At 38.8% G+C, this 21,735-nt stretch overlaps 1 protein-coding gene across 2 annotated transcripts in view; it reads right to left on the reverse strand.

Moving 5' to 3' along the window:
- Positions 1-21,735, reverse strand: part of phf20l1 (PHD finger protein 20 like 1) — a 123,058-nt gene that overhangs the window by 49,240 nt on the left and 52,083 nt on the right. For both annotated transcript variants that reach the window (XM_072570006.1, XM_072570005.1), the window contains 2 exons: positions 14,345-14,539; positions 8,485-8,772 (listed from right to left, as the gene is read on the reverse strand). In XM_072570006.1, coding sequence (XP_072426107.1) covers positions 8,485-8,772; positions 14,345-14,539 — 483 coding nt within the window. The remainder of the gene's footprint in view (positions 1-8,484; positions 8,773-14,344; positions 14,540-21,735) is intronic.

The raw sequence follows: 21,735 nt of genomic DNA on the forward strand, positions 1-21,735 counted from the left end.
AGTTTGTATTGGTAATAAGCTATAGTTCATAAAGGAATATAGGCATCATTCTGTAACGAGTGGTTATATGGTCTGAGGGGCACCCTGAGGAGCAAGACAAGGAGACATAACTCTTGTGAACTACTACCGCCTGTCTGGGGATCGTACCCATACTGTTTACACCATTCTGCATCAAAAATCTATCAATCGATCCAATTGAACTAACTGACCTCCACTTTTCAAATGAACATTTTCACTTTTGTATACACTGGAATTATTTAAGGAACAATTGAATAGTATAATTGGAGCCCTTTTATGTAATCATCATTTGCATCTACCTACCTGTTTTGTTAATAATCTGCTTCTAGCAACTATAACTGTAGTTATAACACACTGTTACATTTTTCACAAAGATCAAAGATGCTTCTCGATGACAAATGCTTAGGAACACAGGAATGACTCAGCAAAAATGACCCAGGCACATTTAATATGGCTCCTACCATGTGAACATCAGTCATATCATAATGGAACAGTTCATAATTTTAGCAAACAACCTAAAGCAATTCATCTATAACAGACTCAGAAATTACATAAGGGAAATCCCCAGTGGCTGAGAATGTTGAAAGCTATAATTCCAAATGTATTTGTTCCTCTCAAGCACACTGTAATTTGTCTTTTCTTTCCCACATTTTTCAGTTAGAAAAACAATAAAATTTTAATTTAAAAATTTGGTTTTGAGTCACATTACGGAAAAAATAATTTGCATTCACAGTCTTAAATGTGGTAGGATTTATTGCACCACATTATACCAATTAACGTATTTTTTAAAACCAAAAGTTATATCAAATAAGGTGAGAGTTAATTGGACATGGGCTAAACTTCACAAATTGCAAATCAGATAAAAATAACATTTCACTTCTTTGGTACAGACACTGAAGTGTGAATATTGCCCTGAGACACTGGAAGAACTCTTCTCACTGCTTTATGTAGTGCCACTGTATTGCCCTGATTCATCTGAACAGACATACAGTATTGTGATGTTAAGGCCTAGATACTTCCCAGAACTGAGCCCATCAAATGGGGGCAGGCATCACCCACCTATTCATGGATTTCCAGGTATGATGTTCTTTGACCCAGACGTAGTACAGTAGGAAAAATTTGCAATTTATTTAAAATGTCTGAGAGATCAGTAATTGTTTTAAAGAATTTTTGGCAAACACTTAAGAATTTCTCAATTGTAAAGGGATTAATTGTAATTTTCTTAAATAATAAAAATTGATCCAAATTAAACTTGACTGTAAGAATACAGGAAAGGAAGTAAAGAGGTAGGGTGCCAGATACAGGTGAGAGCTGGAGGCAGAAGGCAATCAGTTAACAGATGCTGGAGTCTCTGGAGATTAATATACAGGTTCGTTTAGTAGTTAAAGCGGCAATTGCAACATGAGCAGACATTTCAAGAGGGCTAGAATACAACAGCAGAGATGTACTGCTAAGGGCTGAATAATGCTTTGGTCAGAACTCAACTGGAATAATATGAGCCTTTTTGGACCCCATATCTAAGGATGGATGTACTGGTCCTGAAGGGAGTCCAGAAGAGGTTTGCATAAATGATCCCAAGGATGAAGGGGTTGTCATGAGGAGCGATTGAAGACTCTGGGTCTGTACTCGATGGTGCTTAGAAGGATGAGGTGGGGAATTTGATTGCCACTTACAGAATACCGGAGGGAGCTGGATAAGGTGGACGTGGAGAAGATGTCTCCATCAGTAGGAGAAACTAGGACTCAAGGGTACAGCCCCAGATTTAAGGGACACCCCTTTAAAACTGAGATGAGGAGTTTCTTCAACTAGATGGTAATTAATCTGTGGATTCAGTTGTCACGGAGGGCTGTGGAGGCCAAATCATTGAGTGTATTTAAGACAGAGATAGATAGGTTCTTAAAAACAAGAAGAAATGCCGATGCTGTAAATCAAAAACAAAAACAGAAGTTGCTGGAAACATTCAACAGGTCTGGCAGTGTTTGCGAAGATTAATTAGAGTTAACACTTTGGGTCTGGTGACTCTTCCTCAGAAGGATTCTTGATTGGTAAGGGGATCAGGGGTTAGGAGAAGGCAGCAGAATGGGGTCGAGAAACAAATCAGCCTTGATTAAACGATGGAGCAAATGTGACAGGCTGAGCCGCCTAATTTTGCTCCATTATCTTATTGTCTTATGGGGATACATATGAATGGGCGAACAAAGTTTCAAACTTAGAGATTCTAAAGAATCAGAGATGTACAGCATGGAAACAGACCCTTCGGTCCAACCTGTCCACGCCGACCAGATATCCGAATCAATCTGGTCCCACCTGCCAGTCTCTTTCATATCTTTCCCCTCTCAACCTAAACCGAGCACTTTGGGGCCAGCGACCATAATTCTATTAGATTTAAATAGTGACGGAAAAGGATAGACCAGATCTAGAAGGTGAAGTTCTAAATTGGAGAAACGTCAATTTTGACGGTATTAGGCAAGAACTTTTGAAAGCCGATTAGGGGCAGATGTTCGCAGGTAAAGGGTCGGCTGGAAAATGGGAAGCCTTCAGAAACGAGATAATGAGAATCCAGAGAAAGTATATTCCTGTTAGGGTGAAAGGAAAAAGCTGGTAGGTATAGGGAATGCTGGATGACTAAAGAAATTGAGGGTTTGCTTCAGAAAAAGGAGGAAGCTTATGTAATGTATAGGCAGGATAGATCGAGTGAATCCTTAGAAGAGTATAAAGGCAGTAGGAGTATACTTAAGAGGGAAATCAGGAGGGCAAAAGGGGGATATGAGATAGATTTGGCAAATAGAATTAAGGAGAATCCAAAGGGTTTTTACAAATACATTAAAGACAAAAGGGTAACGAGGGAGAGAGTAGGGCCCCTCAAAGATCAGCAAGGTAGATTTTGTGTGAAGCCACAGAAAATGGGGGAGATACTAAACGAGTATTTTGCATCAGTATTTACTGTGCAAAAGCGCGTAGAAGATATAGACTGTAGGGAATAGATGGTGACATCTTGCAAAATGTCCAGATTACAGAGGAGGAAGTGCTGGATGTCATGGAACACAAAGGTGGATAAATCCCTGGAACCTGATCAGGTGTACCCTGGAACTCTGTGGGAAGCTAGAGAAGTGATTGCTGGGCCACTTGCTGAGATATTTGTATCATCGCTAGTCATAGGTGAGGTGCCGGAAGACCGGAGGTTGGCTAACGTGGTGTCACTGTTTAAGAAGGGTGATAAGGACAAGCCAGGGAACTACAGACCAGTGAGCCAGACGTCAGTGGTGGACAAGTTGTTGGAAGGAATCCTGAGGTACAAGACGCACATGTATTTGGAAAAGCAAGGACTGATTAGGGATAGTCAACACGGCTTTGTGCGTGGGAAATCATGTCTCACAAACTTGATTGAAGTAGTAACCAAGAGGATTGATGAGGGCAGAGCAGTAGATGTGATCTATATGGACTTCAGTAAGGCGTGCGACAAGGTTCCCTATGGGAGACTGGTTAGCAAAGTTAGATCTCATGGAATACAGGGAGAACTAGCCATTTGTACACAGAACTGGCTCAAAGGTAGAAGACAGAGGATGGTGGTGGAGGGTGTTTTTTCAGACTGGAGGCCTAATACCAGTGGAGTGCCACAAGGATCGGTGCTGGGTCCTCTACTTTTTGTCATTTACATAAATGATTTGGATGTGAGCATAAGAGGTACAGTTAGTAAGTTGCATATGACACCAAAATTGGAGGCGCAGTGGACAGCAAGAGGATTATCTCAGATTAAAACAGGATCTGGACCAGATGGGCCATTGGGCCGAGAAGTGGCAGATGGAGGTTAATTCAGATAAATGCGAGGTGCTGCATTCTGGGAAAGCAAATCTTCACAGGATTTCTACACTTAATGGTAAGGTCCTAGGGAGTGTTGCTGAACAAAGAGACCTTGGAGTGCAGGTTCATAGCTCCTTGAAAGTAGAGTCGCAGGTAGATAGGATAGTGAAGAAAGCGTTTGGTATGCTTTCTTTTATTGGTAAGAGGATTGAGTACAGGAGTTGGGAGGTCATATTGCGGTGGTACAGGACATTGGTTAGGCCACTGTTGGAATATTGCATGCAATTCTGGTCTCCTTCCTATCAGAAAGATGTTGTGAAACTTGAAAGGGTTCAGAAAAGACTTACAAGGATGTTGCCAGGGTTGGAGGATTTGAGCTGTCGGGAGAGGCTGAACAAACTGGGGCTGTTTTACCTGGAGCATCGGAGGCTGAGGGGTGGTGACCTTCTAGAGGTTTACAAAATTATGAGGGACATGGATAAGGTAAATAGACAAAATCTTTTCCCTGGGGTCAGGGAGTCCAGAACTAGAGGGCATAGGTTTAGGGTGAGAGGGGAAAGATATGAGAGAGTACTAAGGGACAACTTTTTCACACAGAAGGTGGTACGTGCATTGAATGAGCTGCCAGAGGAAGTGGTGGATTCTGGTACAATTGCAACATTTAAGAGGCATTTGGGTGGGTATATGAATAGGAAGGGTTTGGAGGGATATGGGCCGGATGCTGGCAGGTAGGACTAGATTGGGTTGGGATATCTGGTCGGCATGGATGGGTTGGACCGAAGGATCCGTTTCCATGCTGTACATCTCTATGACTCTTTGCCCTCTAGTTCTGGACTCCCCAACCCCAGGAAAAACACTTTTACTTCTGTAAGAAGTCTCATTGTTGTAGCATTTAGTTCAAGTAAAACTTGAATTCTTATTTGATGTGTGTCTGTTGACTCATGTTTAGTTCACATTGACTCTGATTTGTGTTGAAGTGTAAACTACACAAACACGGCCCCCTCTGCACCATTAACACTATCAATGTGGGTCTGGAACCGGATACTGGTGCCCACCCACACACACACACTTGGTGCTGAAGAGCAGAGCAAAGTGACAACTAAAGTGCAGCATTGAGCAGACTAATGGTCAGATCCATGTGTTTCTTCTTAAGAATACCACACTGCATGATGTACTGACTGATGTTCCCTGATTGTCCAATTTGTAATGATTCTGACAATCATCATGTTATGATTAGCAGTCACTTGTATGTTATTAAGTTACAAGCAGTCACTTGTAGTATCACTAGCAGTGAAGTTATAGGCCCTTCAAGTGCATGAGCAATGAGTGCACCCCCTAAAATTGTACAAGCACCAATGCAGTCATTGCTAAATGTCTCGTTAATGTCCAGTGGGGCAGAAAATCTGCCACCCTTATCTTGAATGGCCTACATGTGACTCCAGACCCTTAAATGCCCTCCGAAATTGCCTAGCAAGCCATCCAGTTCAAGAGCAATTAGGAATAAGTAACAAATGGTATTGATGCCCACATCGAGAGATAGAATATAGAAAAGAAAGATATAATCCCATCTTTCTTTCAGAATGTTTTTTAAGACTGCCGGCGCACACTCATTGCAAAACAAAGTGTTCCCCTTGAGTATGGAAGAGACCCAGCTGTGGAGAGTGCAAGGTTAGAAATGAAAGTAGACCTCATGTACTGAATCACCTGCTTGGACCTTGATTTTGAGAATATAGTTTCCTAAAGAAAGCTTTAAGATCTGTAAGTAAATATTTTAATGAACACTGAATATTTCTAGCTTGTGCTCTGGACATTGGTAGAAAAACATTGCTCTGTCATACTGGACAGCTTGGCTCAGGCAGTATGTAAACCAGGAATGGTGGCAAGAGGTTTCTAACATCCATGTCTCATACAAAAGACAGCAGCTTCAATAATACAATGCTTCCTTGTAGTCTGGTTATAGCATTTGTTTCAGAGAACATTTCTGATACTTGCGGATTGTTTCAGAGAACATCTCTGGAACACTCGCACCAACCAACCCCACTGCCCGATGGCTGAACACTTCAACTCCCCCTCCCACTCCGTCAAGGACATGCAGGTCCTGGGTTTCCTCCATCGCCAAACTCATACCACCTAACATCTGGAGGAAGAACGCCTCATATTCCACCTTAGGACCCTGCAATCACACAGGATCAATGTAGATTTCAACAGTTTCCTCATTTCCCTCCCCCCCCACATTATCCCAGTCACAAGTCAGCAACTCAGCATTGCCCTCGTGACTTGTTCATCATCTTTCCCATCTAACTGCTCCACCCTCCTCTCCCACTTATCACCGTTTCCTCACCTTCATCCAACTATCACTTTCTCAGATACCTTCCCCGCCCCCCACCCACCAACCCGACCCCACCCCCCTCCCATTTATTTCTCAGCACCCCCCAAGCCCACAAGCCTCATTCCTGATGAAGGGCTTATGCCCGAAACATCGATTCTCCTGCTCCTCGGATGTTGCCTGACCTGCTGTGCTTTTCCAGCACTGCACTCTTGACACTGATCTCCAGCCTCTGCAGTCCTCACTTTCTCCCATTTGCTACTACTTACAGCAGACAAAAATCAAGTAATTCTAATTAGCAGCATAAGGTCGGTATCAATGAGCAGTTGTAGCTGATTACAATTTTCAGGTTCCAAGTCAAGTTCTTGTAGTGCAGTGACAGTGGCCCTACCATTGAGCTAGAAGGTAGAAGACAAAGTCCCATCTGTTCCAGACGTTTGTAGTAACATTTCTGAACAGGTAATAAAGTCAAAGACCCATACAACATGTATGACTTTGGTCCAACTTGTTCATGCCAACCAAATTTCCAAACTAAACTAATCCTACCTACCTGCATTTAGCCCATATCCCTTCATACCTTTCCTATTCAGTTACTTATCCAAATGTCTTTTAAACATTGTAATTATACCTGCATCTGTCATTTTATTTGGCAGTTCATTCCACACACTGACTACGCTGTGTAAAAAATGTTGCCCTTATTTCCTTTTTACATCTTTCTTCTCTCACCTTAAAAATATGTCCCCTAGTTTTGAAATCCCCACCTTAGGGAAAAGATCTTTTCGATCAGCTTACCTATGCATATGATTTTATAAATCTCTACAAGGTCACTACTCAACATCCTATGCTCCAGTGAAATAAGTCCCAGCCTATTCAGCCTATTTTTATTTCAAGCCCTCCATTTCCGAAAACATCCTGGTAAACCTTGTCTGCACCCTCGTCAATTTAGTAATATCCTTCCTATAACAGATCAAGCAGAACTGCCCACGATATTCCAGAAGAGGCATCCTGGACAACCTCAACATGACATCCCAAACCTATACTCAAAAGGTCTGAGCAATGAAGGCAAGTGTGCTAAATGCCATAACTATTCTGTCTACCTGTGACGCAAATTTTAAAGAATAATGTACCTGAACACCTAGGTTTCTCTGTTCTACAACACTATCAAAGACCCCACCCTTAACTGTATAAGTCTTGCCCTTGTATGTTTTACCAAAATACAATACCTCGCATTTATCCAAATTAAACTCCATCTGCCAAACCTTAGTCCATTGGCCCAAATGATCAAGATCTCTCTGTAATCTTAGAAAACCTTCTTCACTGTCCAGTCTACCACCAGCTTTGGTATCATCTGCAAACTTACTAACCATGCCTCCTATACTCTCATTCAAATCATTATATAAATGACAAATGAAAGTGCACCAAGTACTGATCCCTGTGGAACACCACCGGTCACAGATCCCCAGCACAAAAAACAACAGCTGACCACCACCCTCTGTCGCCTACTGTAAAACCAATTTTGTATGCAATTGGCAAGCTCACCCTGAATCCCATGTGATCTAACTTTACCAATTAGTCTATCATGCAGAACCTTAACAAGATGAGAAAATATCCAGGTCAATCACTGGCCTTCCTTCTTTTTTCCAATCTGATACTAGTTGTAGCATCCAAATACCATAATAAAGTGTGACATCTGTTCCGCGATATCAGGTTAGTGACGCATACCCTCAATATAAAAGATCTACAAATTCTGTACAGATCAAACTTCCTATCACATTTAGACATCATACTTTTCTCCATCCATAATTTCAAAATCTTTTGAAAAAAGGAAATGAAACCACTCATTTACAGACTACACAAGAACATGCCTAGCAACAGGGGACACCTAATTTATACACTGCATATAGTTCCTAATTTACACCAGGATTTACACTTTAAGTAGTGAAAGAGGAAGTCAATCTGAACTCTGTCTAACCCAAACTTCTAGACTTTAAGAAAACAGAGTAATTACACCTTAAATAAACACATAGGCAGCAGAAGAATCCATTGAGCATGTATAGTTTAACATTTCTGACACTATAACAACACAGCGTCTTACTGCAAGGAGCAACACAACCCATTATACTCCCAGCCAATTTGAAAATGGAAACACAAATTTTACAATACACAAGGAGGCCATTTAGCCCAAGTAGTCAAATGTATTTTGATGACAAGGGTGGGGTTGAAATAAAAGGGCTTTCAAGGTATCAACAGTTAATATATTTAAAATATTCAAAAGAAAGTCTTCCCTTTATTCTTGCATTCTCATGTTCTTACTGATCTAATTGCACCTCCATACTTACAAGTAGTAGTTGGCAGAGGTCTCGGTCTCTTCAGCCCCAGGTTGTCCACAATTGATGGTGGCACATTGGTTGAGCTGGCACGTGTCTGCATCCCACTCTCCAGTGCACTAGTCTCTGAGTCAGATCCTTTCTCTGTATTGTGGTAATACTTTATGTGGTAATCTAGCAGCTTAGCTTTACGGAAAGCCTTGAAGCACCTGGGAAACCTACATTTGAACTTGTTGTGGTCAAGCTCAATGACCAGTTCTTTGGGAGCTAATGGATCCTCTGTTTTTTTGGCATTAGTCACTGAGACAAAGGCAAATAGAAAGGAAACATCACATTAAAATGGGGCAATAAATGAAAGAATATTTTAAAAATTCACAACCTCAAATAAAGAAGATCTGTAAGTTCAGTTGACTGCAATCAAGTAAAATAATCTTTCCCCTTACATTTTTTTTTGAGCAATTAACATTTTCTGACCAACCTGTTTCGGTTGATGATAACCTTTGCGCTCAAACTAGTCTAGCCCAAGACATTACCTCTCCATCTCACCAAATCAGATCAGCTATGATCTTACTAAATGGCAGAGCAGGCTCGAGGGACTGAATGGCCCACTCCTGCTCTGATTCTTATGTTCGTAAGTGCGTATGTATTTAAAAAGCATCCTAAGCATATCAAAGATTTGGTTCTGCTTTCTTCTTAGAGATAGGATTTAGATTAGTTATGCACCAGTACTCAAGCACTACATCTTTTTCTGCCAAATTAATGTATACAAGTAGTAATGCCTCTCCTATCTTTTCTTGAGATTTCTTTAAATACGTGGACTGATTCCACTAAGTCGACGAAAATGCCTTATAAATGTCCACGCTTCTGAGGGGCCTTGTCAGGCTAAATGTTGAAAAGACATTTACATAAGTAGCTGAATCTCAAACCAGGATACAGGGTTACAGAATAGGAGGCTCCAATTTTAAACTGAGAGACAAAGAAATCCCATGTCTAGAAGATAGTGAATGTACACAATTCTGTACTACAGAGAGCTGTGGAGGCTACATCACTGAAAATATTTTGGGTGGGGTGGGGTGGGGGGTGGGGAATGTGGGTTGACAGGTTTTTAAAATATCAAGATGAGGGCTATTAGCAATTGGCATGAAAGAGGAATGGAACATAGTGTAGATCAGCCATGACAGGACAGGACAGACCAGGCCTGGGTGGGGTACAAATGGCCTACACCTGCTCCCTTTCCTCATGTCCTCATTCAGAAATGGAATCCTACTACTATTTGGTTTGTTTTTACTTTTGAGTGGAATATATTTTCCTACAACTTGTTGAATATAAAAACACCTCTCTTGGTTCTATATTCTTATATGCAAATGTTGATGCCCACGTTGGTTTCTCATGTTATATTGTAAGTTGCTCAAATCTACTTTCTCCAATCTGTAAACTTCACTTTTATCAAGCAAATGCTTATTTCTAACATTATTTTAAAGTTACTGTGCTACAATTTTCTATCAATAAATAAAATGCTACATTGTGGTCACTACTGCTTAGATGGTCCCTAATGCATATTTCTTTGGCCTGCTGTGCTTCATTCCCCATGGTCCAATAGTAAATCTAGTATATAAAAAAAGACACTCAAAGGGTGCTTGTGGCACAATGGTAGTGTTCTTAGCTGTGGGCCTGAAGGCCTGGGTTCAAGTCTCATTTGCCCAGCGATGTGTCGAGATCTCTGAACAAGAAAAACATCTACTAAGGACCATAGACATTGCCTCCATTGGAGAGATTCAATTTGTCTAAAGGGCTCTTGTGGTGGAGGATCAGGAGGCTCAGGGCTCAATTTCCTCTACTCTTGAACAGGTTGATTAGAAAATTTAAAAAAAAATTGAAGTGTCAGCAACAAACATAGCATGAGAAGAGGGTGCTACTTAATTAGACCTGCCTACTCTGAGAACTAAGACTAACAGTCAACTGCATCTCCATGTGAACAATGGCCCAGTCACAATCAGACATTTCTATCCTACTAAGTGAAAGAAAAAAATTGGAGTGAGTGTCACCCTCAGCAACTCCTAAAAGTACCTCTCAACAACAATCAGGGAACAGCTGATTGCACAAAGAACAGAGCAAATCTGAAGTTTTCTCACTCTAAATGGTGTGAACATGAGGACAAATGAAGTTTTTCAACATTAAGATTGGTAGGTTTCTTTTAGGTTAGTTGTATATGTCAGAGATCTAGAGCACTGAAAAGGTGCTTCATCCCATTCGGTCTATGCTGGCCAAAAACAAACATCCAACTATTATAAGCCCATCTTCCAGCACTCGGCAATGCCTTGTAATCACAAGTGTACATAATCTTATATATCTCAATCATGAATGGAACAAGTAGGTAAAAGGAGTTAGAAGTTGGCCACTATCTAATGGAAAAGTATAGTAGGCTCAAGGCCCTACTCTTATTTCAATGTAAATTCAAGAATGGCAAAAGAAAGAGCATTGTAAAATATCCTCTGTCATCTAGTGGCTAGCATTCACACAGGAGGTTTGAACAAATGAATCAACTACACTGAACTCACTGGCATCCAGCCAAGTCCAAGGTTTCTATAACTGACAACGTGCCCTCTCTAGTGAAGAGCCCTGGATCATAAGGCTAGATGGAAGGAGACATATGTACATGCTGCCAGGAATAGGACCACTGATGCCTCTGAATTTTGCCACCACAGCTTAAAACTGACAAGGTCAATCTTAGCACCTCGACCAACAATTTAGTGAGCTCTTTTCATATAGTATAGATCCATAAGATCATTTGATATAAGAGTGTAATCAGACTATTTGGCCCAACGAGTCAGCCCCACCTTTCGTCTATGTTTCTCAACCCATTGTCCTGGCTTTGCCCTGTAACCTTTGATTCTCTTCCATGTCAAGAATTTACCTGTCTTAAATACAGCTATAGCTTCCATAGCCCTCTGTGACAGCAAGATCCCCATCCTCTAGCTGAAGAAATTCCTCCTCACCTTTAACAGTACAGTGCACAGCTCTGGACAAAGTCAACGAGTTGCATGAGCTTCATCTTTAAACATTTTCTGCACAAAAAAGTATTTTATTTTGTCTTTGTGAATTGGGAAAGTCAGTCATCAACACCAGCCAATTTTGACTTCTAAATGTATTAACCTGGGCAGACCATTGTGCACTCAAAGGAACTGAACAGATTCCCCAGTTACAGGTGCTCTTAACAGGGTCCAGAACCCTCCCTGCTGAGAGTCAAGATTTTCTGTCTTAAATCATTAACAAACAAATATATAAAAGTGGGGAAAACATGTATTTCAACTTAAGATAGAGTCATTTTTCAGCAGAATTGTTTTTCAAAAACTGACACTAAGTGCCTCCATATGTATCTGGAGGCATATTACAGAGAAGATCAGACAAATGGTTAGATTTTGCCCCAGCTGTGCAGTTTCCAGTGTATATCTTGAATCCCTAATTAATCAAACATGGGATGCTAAGGTATTCAACTTCAAACCTTTCCTCAAAGTTTGCAATCTTCACAGTAAACACCAGGCACAAAGGATATGGAGGGCCTCTAAATCATAGTGCTATCAGGGAGTTTTTTTTTGACTGTTACAAATATAAAACAGAAACAGAATGATACTGTTCAAAGAAAACCCAGCTGGATCAATGAAGACAAAACAAACACGGGGCATTTTAAGTAGCATATTTAGAGGGGCACAATTTGGAAGTTAGAAAAAAAACTATTGAGCCATTTATGTCTCTGTAAGGAAGAACTCATTGGGGTCAGGATGGATGCATGGGACACGTTAGTCTTGTGGACTTGCACAGAAATTTTAAAATGTGCTCTACACAATTGACTAAAGATTCCAATGTGCACAAAAAGCATTGACAGGTACGAGACTTAAAGGGTTACATTACAGGAAGAGATGGAGTAATCTTGGCTTGCGGTTCCCCCAAGTATAAAAAGGATGATCTGAACCAAGGTGTTTAAAATATTTGATAGGATAGAAACAGAGAGACTATTTCCTCTAGTGTGGGAAATCAAGAACAAATGAACGTAATGTAGAATTGGTGCAAGACCATTCAGGAGCAAAATCAGAAGGATTCCTTTCACATAAAAGGTTACACAATTCTGAAACTTTATCCCCTCGCTAAATAAAAAGGATGAAGATTCTGGGATTAATTGGAGTCTTCAGAACTGAGATTTTTATATTAGGTCAAGGCACCCAGAGAAATAGAGTTAAGATGGAAAAATGAAGTTCAGATGCACATTGGTCATGATCTAATTGAATGACAGAACAGGTTCAAGGGGCTGAATGGTCTATTCCTGTATCTAAGTTTCTAACGAGGGCAGTTTTATCATCAGGATAAACTGCAAAAACTACTTTTCAAGACATAAAATAAATTCAAAATGAAATAAAGTCTTCTCTTTACCTCAATCCTTCTCCACTCCCAGAAATATTTAAATACCTTACAATTAAAATTTCTAGTTGCAGAATAGCACCTAGCATTTTTATCCAAATACTCCTTCCTTGTGCTAGTAGTTTATTGTCAATGGTTCTGAAACCATAACGCGACATTAAGACAAAAAAGGAAAACCCAAATTGTGTCAAAACTGCAGAGTTTCCCTTAAATCTGGGGACTTCCTCCAATTCGTTTGCCCAGTCAGTAGCTGAACACTTTAACTAGGAAATAAACAGGCTCAATCATTGTTTCACAATGGCAGCAGAGATGTCAAAACCAGACTCAATTGCCTGAGTTGGAGGAGACAGATGCAGATGATTAAACCTGATCAACATTTACAGCTCTCCCCTAACATGCAAGCTTGGCCATGCTGAGAACAAAATCAGAGGCAGATAGCTTCCCAACTCTTGTCCACGGCTAACTCTATAAGGTATTAGCAGACTGAGAACCCAATATAAACACATCTATAAAAAGGACAAGCAGGGTTGGAGGAGATAAGTGGGGACCAGTTATAATAAACAGAAGTAGTGATTTATAATAGTAGATTTCCTGCATTCTAATTTATTTTAAATGTCTGATCTGCATTAATATATCTTTCACACCATAAAGTGTAGAATGCAGTGAAGTATTTTATTTATCTTCCGTAGAAAGAAAATTTACACAATGCTTGGTATCACGCATCACTAAATACATCAGCACAAGGATAAAACATTTTAAAATAATTCAATACCATGCATATAAACTACACTGTAAAAGGCATCTCATTATATTGCATTGCAAAATTCTCTAACTAAATGGAACCACTCTGGCTTTAGGCTTTTAAGTCTGCTTTATGATTTCAGTTCATCAACATTAAGACTATTATGGGCATGCAAAGCTCCTCATTCAATTTTCCTCAGCATCTACTTGACTATTAATGCCCAAAATTTGATCTATTGGTTATATATTTTGTTAGGCACTGTTCACACGTGAACCCCGACAGAAAAGGTAAAGGTAAAATTGCCATAGCCCTACCAAACTATACAGCTGCTGTCTTATTAGAGAGAGGTGACTGATGGTTAAACTGGAGCACCAGCGTGAGGGAAGAGGTTGAGGAGAGTCATTCACGGTGACATCAGCTGATACAGGAATTGAATCCATGGCATTACTCTAAATCATAAACTAGCTGTCCAGCCAATTGAGTTAACCAACCCCTGACATATCTGCCCAGAGCAAATCAACAGGCGATGGAATAATTTAGGTGCATCAGCCATATATTGCTCTTCCTTCTAAAACTTGGACATATACAAAAGTTTTTTTGATCCTGGGACAGGACCAACCAAACAGATTTAAATACTTTATGAATTTTATCCCACCCAACAACACCACCCTGAAGCCGCCGCACACAACTCATTCACTAGCAGGAACTAATACCAACCTGATGATGAGGAAGCCACACTCACATCAGTTATTATTTTAGAATGAGGTTTCACTGTTTGTTCTTTTCCAGGGAATTGAAGAGAAGAAACAGATGCTGAGGTCTTGTGCCTGGAATGCTGGGAGAGGTCAAGAGGCACCAAGTCACTGATCTCAAAGGAATTGGATTCTCTAGGCAACTGGTAACCATCAGAATCTGAACCAAAACAGAAACAGCACAAATGAATGATGTTGTCGGTTTCCCAGCATAATGTTTATGTAGTACAGTACTTAAGTAAGCTTTGCAAATTGAACATTGTGTTTTCAAAAATTCTACTAAATATGGCTACCTAAAAATAAAACAAATATATTTTGTATCAAGTAATAAACAACTATATAAATGTAAGTATTATTAGTATAATCTATAATAGTCAAGTAAGAAGAGGCACCATTGCACAACATACAGCACGTCATCAGCCTACACAGCTTAATAGCCCAAGAGTTGAAGGTATGCAAGTCTGAATCTATACTCGAGAGAGAAATCTGCAGCTGAGTGATAAAAGCCAACACTGAAATTCAACATATGGAAAAAAAAACAAAATACACGAAATACAGAGTCAGCATCTGGGAATTAAAAAAACCCACATGTTAGCAATTCAAGCAGACTGCTCCAACAAATTGTTTCATTTGAATCACTATCATTCATACACTGACCATGCCAAATGTCTCCAGTATTTTCTATTTATTATTCCAATTTTCCAACAATTTAGTTTTCCCTTTAACAAACTCCTAACATTGACACCAAACGTTCAGTTGGTGCAATAGAATGTTATTCTGAACCTAATGAATATCTTCAGAAAAACATGTTAATCCAGCTGAGATGAATAATCAGGCTGTAAATGTGAAGGATTCAAACAGTAAAAAGCATTTTTGAAATGAAAATCAGCCCAATTCATCCGACAATCCAATGGAATTTGGGTCAACCTTCCGAGTACTATAATGACATTGAAGGATTGAATATAAGAAGCTCAGTTTCCTCTTGCATGCCCACATTTCTTTTCTACAATATTTCTAATACCACAATAAAACCAAATTAATCTCGGACAGGAATTTTACTTCTATATCTGAAAGATATTGAAGTTTGCATTGGACAAGATAGTCTTTTTACTTTCTAGTGCCATCTACATATCATTGGCTGCAAAACACTTTAGGACATACTGAGGATTTAGAAGATGATATATAAATGAAATTTATTTTGTTGTTTTTGCTACTCCTAAATTAATGTTATTGATGACCCTGACATATTGATTTTCCTTACTTTCTTCAGCATTTCTTGCTTCTACATGATCTAGACTTTTAAAATTTCACATTTGGTGCCAATTGACTTCTGAATGCTTTATCTGCTCTTCACTTCATGCATGCTTCTCAAGTTGAAAGAATAGTGCATGTCAGCCACACGGGAGAATTCCCTCAACGTTATTGGGTAGTCTGTGAATTCTAAGAGTAAAACTATATCCATACACAGACAACAAAGCACATTAGGTATCTAACAAAAGGTTAAATATTACAAAATAAGGAATAAAAATAAAATTCCCAATCCATTGCTTCAATAGAAATGAGCATTCTTAAATTGAAGAAATGCTCTCTTGTCTGATTTTACTTGAAACATTTTAGGTAAAACATTTCCCAATGCCTGAGTTCTTGTGCAATTACATGTTGGTTCACATTTGCAATCACCTGACTCACACTGCAATTTGACAAAAAAAATCCCTTCTTCAATGTAAACGTTCAGCACAAAACTGAAAATACCATCCTTTGGAACAAGTGTAGTCAATTCCAAAATTTTGCATTCCTCCATGAGAGCACCTTAACCTCTCAAGTGACTTTGTATATCAGTACAATTCTAACAAAGGCTCTCACCTGAAATAATCATCTCTTTCAGGGCTGACTTACTTAGTGCTACAGACTTCCACCATTCTCTGTTGTAATTTTAGATTTCTATTTTTTTTAAAATAACTTTCTGCTTTAAATAGCAGTTTTATGACAATTGAATCAGAACTATTGCAAAAAGTGTTGTATACCTAAACATAATGGTTCAGTGTTTATTAAAATGCTGTTTAGTTACTTGCATTCTTATTTGCTTTTGCTGGAATTCTACTATCTGGTGTAGCACAAGCAAAGCATCATATGAAGCTACCCTAAATTGTAAGTGGAATAAACTATGTACAATGGCATTAAGCACCAGCGTAACTAAAGCTGAACCAGACATATTTAGGGTAGCTTCCACAGTGAGAAAATCTGACCCCTGCTCCCTGCGTTTTTGAAGACACTGGCCCAACCTGGATCATGAATGCATTCGGACTTGACCATAACTGGCCAGTCACTACAAGTTATTTAAGGGGCAGTTTAGCCCCTGGCCTTACTCAACATCCTGAAGAGTGTTTCCAACAAATGTAACTGGATGAGAACCAAAACCAGGATGCAGGCTGATTTGTTCTCCCCTCAACAAAGTATTCCAACCAAGTGCTATCACACTGATGCCTAGGTCAAAATTAGCTTGCTCAACAGGTCAGCTCAGTGCATGCACCCATTATGTTATTGGGCAAACCTCTGTGGAGTTAATGTTGATACAGCAGAGGTGAAGCACTTTGATTTTTTTTTAAAATAGATCAAGAGAAATTTAAGAACCATACATGGTAAACTAATTATTTTCACAGACAATGAATGACATGTGAAGTGTAAAACAACTGTCAACAAGGCAAATGTCATTGATTAACTGGAAAGATTTTTGGACATCTTGGAGATAAGTACAATACAAACAAAAGTTTGTTTCTTCTCAAAACATCGGTGCCGACCAACAAAATTTTGTAACCTATAAAGAATTACAAAAAACATCAACTTTAGCTGCTTTAACCATGAATGAAAACCACAAACATCTTTTCTAGTAACTAGGTTCACGCTGTACTGGCAGTTCTTTCTTTATGTCACCCGAAACTTAAGAAACATCAAGGGAGTTGGATGATATTACAAATCAAGGTGGGAAGAGAGGGGAACTGAAGAAATATACAACTTATCATACTTTAAGATTAATTAAGTTTTTGCCTTTTATACAGGACAATATCTTTACTTTCTGAAGTCTATAGTGTACGAATTTGCGTATGCATAGTCCATAACCATCGTAGCTATTCATTACTAGTTTTGTCAGAAACCCAGCCAACTTTACCAGGACTTGTTCTCCAACAACTCCTCAATGACACGAGAAAGCATAGATTATCCTAATCTCCTTTCTCTACTACATCTCCAAACACTCACATCCCCACCATCATATCTTAAAAGCTCAAGGAGCTAAAGGTTTCTTTTTAAATCACTAAAGACCATTATTGATAGAGAGAGAGTAAACGCCAGCAGCGAGGATGAATCGTAATATTGGTTGCTTGAGTGAATTGTTATGCTGCTCTATGTATCTGCTCAGCAGGTTTTCATTATCCCAACAATGCCAACCCCTCCTATATAGACTTCCTGAACTATATCTGAAATTTGAAGCCATCTCTGAGCTGATACTTAAAGTACATCTCCTGTATCCACAATCACGTACAAACTAAAACCATCCAACTTCACTCCTAACAGAGCTTATGGTCACCCCTCCCAATGTTTACTTCTCTAGCTTGGAATCAGTATTCCTCAAGCTTCTTTGAAATATTTTGAGTTTTATCTTGACAGCACCATGTGGTTATGTAGCTTAATCATCTCACTGGTGTAACTACTTTCTCTGGCCTCAAATGGAACTTACACATTTTCTACACTAGTAAAGATAGCCCTAAAGTTTCTTTTATCCAAGTCAAACACATTTTCCCCAGCAACCTCACCTACGACATCTTTCCCACAACGCAACCTTCCATAGTATGCTTGCTCTCATACCAAGGGGGGTTTCCAGTATCATCTTCCTAATCAACAAAACACAAAAACAAATCTTGATAGTGTAATTTTCCGTTAAACATTAGCCTTGCCCAACTGCCATCTTTCAGTTATGCGTTAAAATACTATTATGGTCAGTATTCTTAAAATCTTTCTCCAAATGGTCCTCCTCCAGCATATCCTCTCCATTTCAAAGGTCTGGTCTCTCACTCTTCTTCCTAATGAAAAGCAATTAAAACCAAGCTTGAAATCTTCAAATCTAGTATTCAAACTAATACAAGTTAGTTTCCCTTGGTTTCAACAGTGCTGCTTTTTGCATGGTGTGCCATAGTCATTCAACCAGATTTTAGAAAAACTTGCAATGCACTGTAAAATTTCGAGAAGACATTTTCAGCAAGGGAAAAAGTAGACAAGTCTAGTTACCAGAAGTCCAAAACAAAAAGCTCAAAAAGATAATGTTCATCTGATTCTTAAAGAATGATTTAATTTTAACACTCTATACAATAAATGCTGGCCCAGCCAGCATCACCCATAATCTATGAGCAAAAAGTTTAAAAAAAACATGAAACAAAAGGTTGGAAATGTAACTTTACAATGTTAAAAAAAACCTGATGATACTGCAGTTCCTGTTGGATAGTTCAACTAAAACTTTTGGTCACACCATGAAAGGTGGAAATCACCTTGTGTCAGAATCAGAAATCTAACAACAGAAACAACACCCACATGATACTCAGACTGAGTCTGAAAAAGAAAGCAAACTTATAGATGCCTCAAAACGAATTTAAGGCTAACTAATTTAAAAATAAAACACATTTTGTTATGGCTTAGAGATTCAATGACCTTTTGATCTGATTACAGCCAATATCTCATCTCAGAGTGATATACAAAGCTCTTGCCCCAGCCCCACTTTGAGATAGTGATGGCATTGTGTTTGTGCATGCCACCAATAAGGCAGGGAAAAAACAAAGATTTCTCTTAAAGTGAACCAAATTTTACCAGTCCTTTAGAAAAGCCTCATTACGTTTATCATAAAAGTTAGTTTTAATCAGTGATAAAAAATTACAACAGATGTAAAGGATGTACACAATGATATCTTCATACTTGACATAACGTTACTCATGCAATTAATCACAAGTAAAAGGAATGTTGGATTTTTCAAACTTTTACAAGATTCTCTCTTTATGAGTTTTTCCAGGAAAGTCTGAACAGCTTCTAATATTCCTCACTGATTCTAAACTTGTACAGAGGATTCTCAGTGTTGAGAGATCTTCAGATGTGTCAGGCAGCATGTTTAGAACATTGGTACAGTGATTTAGATTTGGGCTTTGGTGGCACCAGTTCCAAAAGGTTGAACAGCATGAATGTAGCAGGTTACACGATATGACTGTATGTAATTTAAATGAGTTGTTAAAGCAAAAATGCTATAAGAATGTGTAAATCATGGTAGGTTTCACTTGTGGAATCAGCAAGAGGGGAAGGGCAGAGGGAATTCTTCATTCCTATATGCTCCTAAACATGGGCACAATTCCCATAATCCCAATGGGTGCCCACCTGCAGAGGCTACACTAATTTATAATCAATTTAAAATCCCAATTGTTTTACCACTACACTTCCAATGACAAAACATTCCTCTTAAAAGGGAGAGAGGCAAAAATAAGTCACAGTGGGGGAGCAGACATTTTAGAGGTCAAGAACCCTGATGTTGAAGCCATCCTTGTGACTGCCAGTATTGCATCCCAAGATTTGTCTTTTGAAATTTAGGCATTAGATAGAAACCTTTGAGCATGTGTTATACTTTTTGTGTTGTAATTGTTAAATAGATGAGGAAAACCTTAAGTTTTTAAACTAACAAAAAAAGACAACAGCAAGAGTTCTGCAATCCAACATAGTCATAACTTTTATTTTTTTCCTTTGTTTAGCAAGACAGTATTTTCCTCTTTTACAAAAAAAGTATAGCAGAAAAGTAATTAAAGTTTATCAAAATTCTTCATGAGGTAGTGCACTTGGCAACAAGGCCCCCTACACTACACACACTTGGTCCCGATGCACAGATCCAGCAGTTTTCTTTCAGTAAATCATAACACTACCTCGTGATGGATTTTTTGAAAAATCGCTTTAGAAAAGATGTACAACACATTGAAATAAGTTCCTTGACAAAACAACTTCCTCTTCTGCCACTAATATGATCAATAGCTTACATTGACTTGACGTCAAAGACATCATGCGACTTATAGCCTTCACGCACCGACATCAAATGGCATGACTGTAACATTGCTCAACAACATCAGAAGAGTACATTCAATTCAGGTAAATACCAATGGCATTGAGTGAGTTACAAGGCAGTTACACCAATCATAGGCTTCAGATCAGGGTTCATACTAGGAATTTTACTCTTTTTTCAAAAGAGGAAAACAACTTATCTTTAATTCTCTCAAAGAGAAAAGAAAGCCTTTGGTCGTTAATAATCTTTTCATCAAAAGTTCCATCTTGTTTTCTCCCTTTCTCTACACATTTCATGTTCTATTTAGCTTAAAATAATATGTCAACTAAAAATGTCACCATGGTACAGTGTATGGATTCAGCCTAGAAGGAAGCAAGAGGTATGGGAAAAAGTAACAATTTTGAAACAAATCCAGTGTCCCAATCAAGCATCTCTCAGTATCAAGAGCAACAAGGACATGATTAACACAAAACTAAGAAATCAGCTAGGCGCAGAAGCTGAAGAACCTAAAAGGAACAAGGAGAAATGTTAAAGTTTCAAATAAAAAGGGATTTAATTTTAAAAGTGTAAACGCAAACAGAAGACTCCACCCTAAGCACTTTTGGGTAGTAATAATTAAAAAGAGCAATCCTGGTTCATGTTATGAGTTGTGGAAGTATTCTTCCAGCTCACTCCAATCCATTGTAGTCTCATCTAGAGGCTGTTCTATTTTCAATATTGAAAATGGTGCAGCTGTTTCTTTGGGAGGGAGAAAAGAGAGGAATAGCAAAAAAAAAAGGTCATGTTAGTTACAATATGACTTTTAAAATCAATTCCTTAGTTAATAAACAGCTGAAGAATTCATATTGATGTACAATCTTGTTAGTATTTATGTCAACTCCAGGATCAAATTGGTGCTGTTCTTGGTTAATGATCAAATCAACACCTGCTTGGTAGAGTTTACATGTTTGGCCCAGACTTTGATCAATCACTCAATTAGCGAGAAAAAAGTACTTCCAAAATATCTCAAAATAGCAAGATGGAGAAGTGCACCCTTTGATATTTTACTATTTTAGACATGCCAACAAAGTACACTACCTAAGTCAGATACTGCCACTTGCTCAGATTACAGCCAATTAAAAAACTTCAAAATCAATGATTTGAGACTATTGGCTCCCTGGTGTTTTTTTTTGATACCACCAGAGCTTCTGTATCACAAATAATCACAACACAGCAAGACTACTTTAAATAAACAATCAAGAGCTCCTAATGATCATGAGAAAGTGTTGTGCTCCAAA

This window comes from Chiloscyllium punctatum, chromosome 5 (genome assembly GCF_047496795.1).
Source record: "Chiloscyllium punctatum isolate Juve2018m chromosome 5, sChiPun1.3, whole genome shotgun sequence".
In the NCBI taxonomy this organism is placed as follows: Eukaryota; Metazoa; Chordata; class Chondrichthyes; order Orectolobiformes; family Hemiscylliidae; genus Chiloscyllium; species Chiloscyllium punctatum.